The sequence below is a fragment of the Cebus imitator genome, unplaced genomic scaffold, assembly GCF_001604975.1.
Source record: "Cebus imitator isolate Cc_AM_T3 unplaced genomic scaffold, Cebus_imitator-1.0 Scaffold74, whole genome shotgun sequence".
NCBI classification, from domain to species: Eukaryota; Metazoa; Chordata; class Mammalia; order Primates; family Cebidae; genus Cebus; species Cebus imitator.
In genome coordinates, this window is record NW_016107389.1 from 6,554,618 (window position 1) to 6,560,546 (window position 5,929).

Here is a 5,929-nt window from a genome sequence, read left to right on the forward strand (position 1 = left end):
TCTTGACCTCGTGATCCACCCGCCTCGGCCTCCCAAAGTGCTGGGATTACAGGCTTGAGCCACCGCGCCCGGCGTGGCTGCATTTTTGCAAAAAAAAAAAAAAGGGTAGATGACTCAAACTTGGAAAAGCATGACTGTACATAATGTCTATATATCCTACCACTAAGCTTATAATACCTTGCACTTACATGGAATATTTAAAATATGTCTGTTTTTGAAGCAGATAAAAAGCTTTCTCAAATTCCTAACAAATAATAAGGCCCCGTATCTATCTCATCAGGAAAAAGCAAGGCACTATATGTTATCTTTCACTGAGTCTCACAGAAGCTCATGACATGCCAACACTAGGCACAGAAGCAAACTGTTGGATTCCAAGTTATTCAGAATCCTCCCGCTGCTCATTATCTAACCCTAGGGATAACTCCTGAAACAGACCTCAAATTCATGAGATTCAATTGAGAAAGGAGTGGGGGAAAAAAAAAAAGTCTGTCATGTGACATTGAAGGCCATGGCATTTTCAGTGGAGGACGGGATTGAAGGGTAAGAAAGAGAAAAGCTCAATTTGCAGCCACACCACTGGTGGACCCAACCTACCCTGGTGTTTAGAAAGCTCTAAATAGTAGCAGCTGGATGCACATTTTCCCTGTTTTAGTAGCTTAGAGATTGCAAGCGCTGAAAATACCAGGCAACTCCCTCTCTTTAGGGAGACCTGGTAGGAAGGTGTGGACGTATCAGTAAAAATCAAATGCCACTACTGGGTATGTAGTGAATGTTCAGACGTTCTTGCTGGTGACTGAATGGGAGAAGCACTGTGGTTCACAGAGGGACACCACATTAAAACTAACAATAAAGTGGCTGCAAACAGCTAACCTGCTGACGTGTTTGGTCCTTGAGATGATTAAATACATATAAAAATTGGCAGAAGCCAGGCATGGTGGTTAATGCCTATCATCCCAGGACTTTGGGAGGCTAAGGTGGGTGGATCACCTGAGGTCAGGAGTTTGAGACCAACCTGGCCGACATGGTAAAACACCATCTCTACTAAAAATACAAAAATCAGCCAGGCGTGGTGGTGGGTGCTTATAATCCCAGCTACTCAGGAGGCTGTGCAGGAGAACTGCTTGAACCTAAGAGGCAGAGGTTGAAGTGAGCCGAGATCTTGTCACTGCACTCCAGGCTGAGTGACAAGAGGGAAACTCTGTCTCAAAATAAATAAATAAACATAAGAACTGGCAGATATAGCATAAAAATCTAAATTTCCAGCTTCTCTTGAAAAACAAAATGATTTGGCAATATGGTCAATGTAACCATGATCTAGGATCAAATAGTGGTGCCTCCTTGCATGGGGTATGTGTTCCATATTTACTCTCTAGAGGCCAGCCTCCCTCTACCAAATTATGACATTTGAGTTTGCAACCGCTGACAAAGCTGTAGTCCTCAGCAAAAGTGTAGAGGAGGGGACTTTCAAGTTCAGTAAATGTCTGCTTCTTACAATTCTCCATCCCTCTCCATCCACTGCCCCACTCGGTTTCTCTCCAGGGAAATGGCTGGGCAGTCAAATATTTCCCCCTAGGATGTCCCACCCACACTTGTCCCTAGATAATGTCCCGGACTATAGGTATTTCCCTAACCCTTTGCCTCCATCAAAACTTTTTATGTGCTTGATTCCATTTCTTTCCGGTTTTGTTTTGCTGTATTGTGTTGTTTTGGCTAGGAGACGCCTAGCAATCTGATAAACTAATCAGTAGAAATAAAGTGGGTTACTTTCCCAGAAAACATTTGAAATGCACTCCAGACTTTCTAAATACATGCTATGTCATCACCTAAAGGAACTTACCTACCTTACCGTCGGCTATCCATCAGATTTCTAGGTTGTAAGTCTACTCCTGGGTATTTTTATGTGTCCTATCTACAATTTACTCACAAGCATATGCAAGTAAGGAAAAGGGGACAGATCTTGAACATGTTTCTGAGGTGATGGTCAATTCAGATCTGCTCAAATATTGCTGTATATTTAATGCACAGAAACTCTGCATTAAAATGAATCGCAATTTCTGGATCCGAAGTATGTAGCAGGTTTATAGCCATGGGTGTCGGTCTATTAGAGACTACAAACTGGTCATGGCCACGAAAGCAGAATCTGCTTTGCAGATGATGGTAAGCCCAAATTCTACGAAGGAAGCCTTAGATGTGTATTAGATTAAAGTCAACAGAGATCTTTTTTGTGCTCTGCTGAACAAACTACACTAAATTATAAAGATGTGCAGGGTTTTTTTTTTTTTTTTAAGCTTCTTCAAGTCTCCTAAGGAAAAAGACAGAAATAACTATTTCCTGGTAAAGTTCTTAGTTTTCCCATGATAGAAAAGTGTCCCAAAGTAAGTCTTCAGGAGGAAGATAGAAGGTGAACTACAAGCTGTACACTGTGTTCATGAGTCAGAAAATGTAAAGGGCAATTTTCCTTATGAGTCACAACTGAATGAGTCTTAGTAGGACCTTGGGTACAGGTGGAAAGCCCTCCTACTATGCTACCAGACTTCCTAAAAGACACACACACACACACACACACACACACACACACAGACACTCTCACTCACATGGAAGTCCACAGTATAGGTGCTTTCCCTACAGCCCAGTCAAGGGTATTCTTTTTCTTCTTCTTCTAATTTTTTAATTGAAACAGGGTCTCTCACTATGTTACCCAGAATTGTCTTGAACTCCTGAGCTCAAGTGATCCTCCTGCCTTGGCCTTCCAAAGTGCTGGGATTACAGGCGTGAGCCACTGCACTGGGCCACCAAAGGCCTTCTGACGAATTTTAGTCTCCATGCTAATCTTCAGCCACACCCAAAGAAGGTAATGTCCTTTCCCTTCCTGTTCTAAGCAGCTGAAGGGATACGACTTGGGCAGGCCTGGGCAGATGTGGAACACAAAATGAAGTGTCATTTGGCTTGACAGAATCTTACATAAACATTAAATTTTGTAACTTGAGTTTCTTATTATTTACGATGATCCTCTATTCTAAGGCAACTTCACATACCTAATGAACAATTTTTCAAGTCCAGAAAGAAATGATTAACTTTGGCCAAATCACTCTGGATCCAGTAGATCAATGGCACATCTCCTATTTCAGGACAGCCAGCTGTTTCAACTTTTCTGTCAGTGAATTGTGACCTCAGCAAGCGTATCTGATGCAGATAGCCGCCTGGCGGCACACAACATGCCCATCTGTGCAGATGGCAGGGAGCCCATCAATAGGTAAGTCACACCCTGTCCTCGGATAGAACCATCTCTTCCCAAAGCATGCCTTCTCTGCATCCATTTCACCACCTATCTACTTCATGTGCAGTGGGGCTGAACTGAGCATGATGTCGCAGGTTTCAGAAAAGGCAACCTACACTACACTTCAGTCCATTCGCATGAAAAATGAGTTTAACTGACAGGAAGTTAATTTCCTCAAAGTACCACTCAAGTATTTAAATTCAGTAAGATTCTTTAAGCTCTTGACATAAACATATTGATTTTTTTTTTTTTTTAATATTGACCCATGGAAAATAGTTACAGCAGTTCTCAAGTACCAGGATTCTTACACTGCTTCGGTTCAAGAGACCAGGTGCCCAGCAAGGCAGCTTCACCAGAACACATGCCCCATGGGAATGGTTCTCTGCTGGGATAAGGGGAGGGGTCCAAAAGTAACGTGGAGTAGACTGACTTCTTAAACCTTAAAACTGGAAGAGGAAATTTATAGATAAAATCTTCTCTTAGATGGGGAAAAAGTGACTTAATTTTGGATGATGTTAAAAAAGAAAAAAAGGCTTTGACAGAAGATGAAAGGTTTCTCGTTGATGGTTGTAATCATTCCTCCAATAAACAGCACCAGTAAGGGGGCTTCTAAGCTTGGCGTGCAGGTTCCAATGGGCCTCTGCTGCACCTCCCCCAGGCTGCTCATCGGGATATCGACTTTTTAAAATTAGTGTTGCGCTGGCTATCATTTTGACTTGGCTTTTCTTCCACAGCCATTAGAAAACAACAGCAAACCAAAAGAGAACAAGATCATCCACCTAAGCAGGACTATTTGAAAAGAAGCAGTATGGAAACTATGAAGCCTTGTAATCGATTTTTTTTTTCTTTATGAACTGCGGATCTCTTCAAAATAGAGTCCTTGCTTTTGTGCCCGGGAAAGAAAATTACACCACGCCAAAGCCCAAGGGAGGTGGCTAAGGTTATACAAGGAGGGACGGGCATGTAGCTGGGCAGGGGAGTTGAAGAGCAGCAAAGTCTCACGTCAAAGGGTCACTTCCACACATTCCCAAAGTGCCAAAGGGAAAAGAGCAACAAACAAGAAACTCGCGAGGGCGGCTTCCTGTGCGAAGCGTCCCCTGGACCCCTGAAAAGCCCCGGTCCCCTAGCCCTCAGGAAGAGGTGAGGTCCTCTTCGGGAAGTGTTTATTGGGCGTCCGGGGCGCGGAGACCCTCGGGGCCGGTGCCCGGCACAGGTCCGGGTCGGAGTGGCCGCCGCCCACGCCCGAGTCGCCCAGGCTCTCGACAGCCCGCCCGCCGCCAGGTGTTCATCCTACCTGGCGTCCCCGCCTGCCTTTGTGCGGCCTGCACCGCCCCTCGCCAGGGCAGGCCGGGGACCGCCCCCGCCCGCGTGCCGCTGCCAGGCGGGACAGCTGCGGGCGCTGCCGGGCGGCGGAGCGGCGGCGAGGAGGAGAGGGAGTCGCCGCGAGGGTGTCCGCGGCAGGCGAGGCGGGGCGAGGCGAAGCGAGGCGGGGCGGGCACGGCCGCGGGGAGGGCAGGGGGCGCCACCAGCTACTGCCGCGCGAGTGCCGGAGCACCTCCGCTGCCGGTGGTGCCCCTCGCGTCCCAGCAGGAGGAGGGGATTCCCTCCCGCGCCGTGCCCCCCGCAGCCGATGCGCCCACACCCTGGCTTCCGACAGCTGACAGCCATAGCAACCCGGCCACAGAAAGTTTCGCTACGCAGAGAGCGACCTGGAATAAAGTTTTCCTCCGCGCCTCGCTCGCTGTCCCCCGGCCCGGGTTTACAGAAAGAGACAGGAAATCAGAGCTCGCGACGTGCCGGCTCCCGCGTCCACCTTCTCCACCCGTGCCCCGGGCAGCGTGCCCAAGGTGGGTGCCCCCGCGCCGGAGCTTCCTGCCCGGTCCCCGGGTCCGGCGTCCTGGGACGCTGCGCGGCCAACTCACCATGGTGACTCGCACCGCGGTCGCGCCTCCGCCGGGTCCCGCTGCCGGGGAGCTGGGGCTGGAACGCAGTCTCCTGGGCGAACTTCAAAAGTTGCTTCCCCTCGCCAAAAGCAGTCTCCCGACACCCAAGCACTCACAGGAGCCAATGGGAACCCAGAGGGGACTCCATCCAGGCGGGATCCGCGGCGCTAGGTGAGGGCGAGACCGCGGCGACTTAGCAGGCGGGGGGCATGCTGCGGAAGACAGGAGTCCGCTGGGACCCGCCGCTCGCCGCGCGCCCAGGTGAGTCCGATGCGCTCGGCGACTCCGCCTCGCTCCACTGCCTCGCTCCTCTTTCTTCGGCCACTTAATCCGTACTCCTCTGGCTGAGTCTCGGCTCGGGCCGGACAATCTGTCCATAAATGGAGAACTTAGCTCAGGCCTGACCAATCAGGGTTTGTTTTCGCAGCGTCACTCCTCAGGGAAACCGTAGTAGCCAACAAGCTTGGAGCTGCTGGAGTTTCCAAAGACCTCTGGATCCTGTAGTCCTCCTCCCCCGCCAGCCTCCAAAGAGCGCTGCGGACCCAGGCTCGCTCCTGGTGACGAGACGCGAACTGTGAAGAAGAAAACCCTCGTGAAAGAGGAGCAAACCTTTCACTTCGCTGTGTTTTAAGACGAACATGAGGGTGGGTTTCGCTTCCAAGTTGAACTGGCATGATTTTCCCATAACTTTTTTTTTTTTTTTTTTTTT

General features: G+C 49.1%; 1 protein-coding gene across 1 annotated transcript in view; it reads right to left on the bottom strand.

Annotated features, from left to right (window-relative positions):
• The window catches only part of MYO1E (myosin IE), a 230,912-nt gene extending 225,275 nt beyond the window's left edge, over nucleotides 1-5,637 (bottom strand). Inside the window, exon 1 of the mRNA XM_037739750.1 lies at nucleotides 5,200-5,637. Coding sequence (XP_037595678.1) covers nucleotides 5,200-5,202 — 3 coding nt within the window. The 5' untranslated portion in view covers nucleotides 5,203-5,637. The remainder of the gene's footprint in view (nucleotides 1-5,199) is intronic.
• Nucleotides 5,638-5,929: the final 292 nt, after the last annotated feature.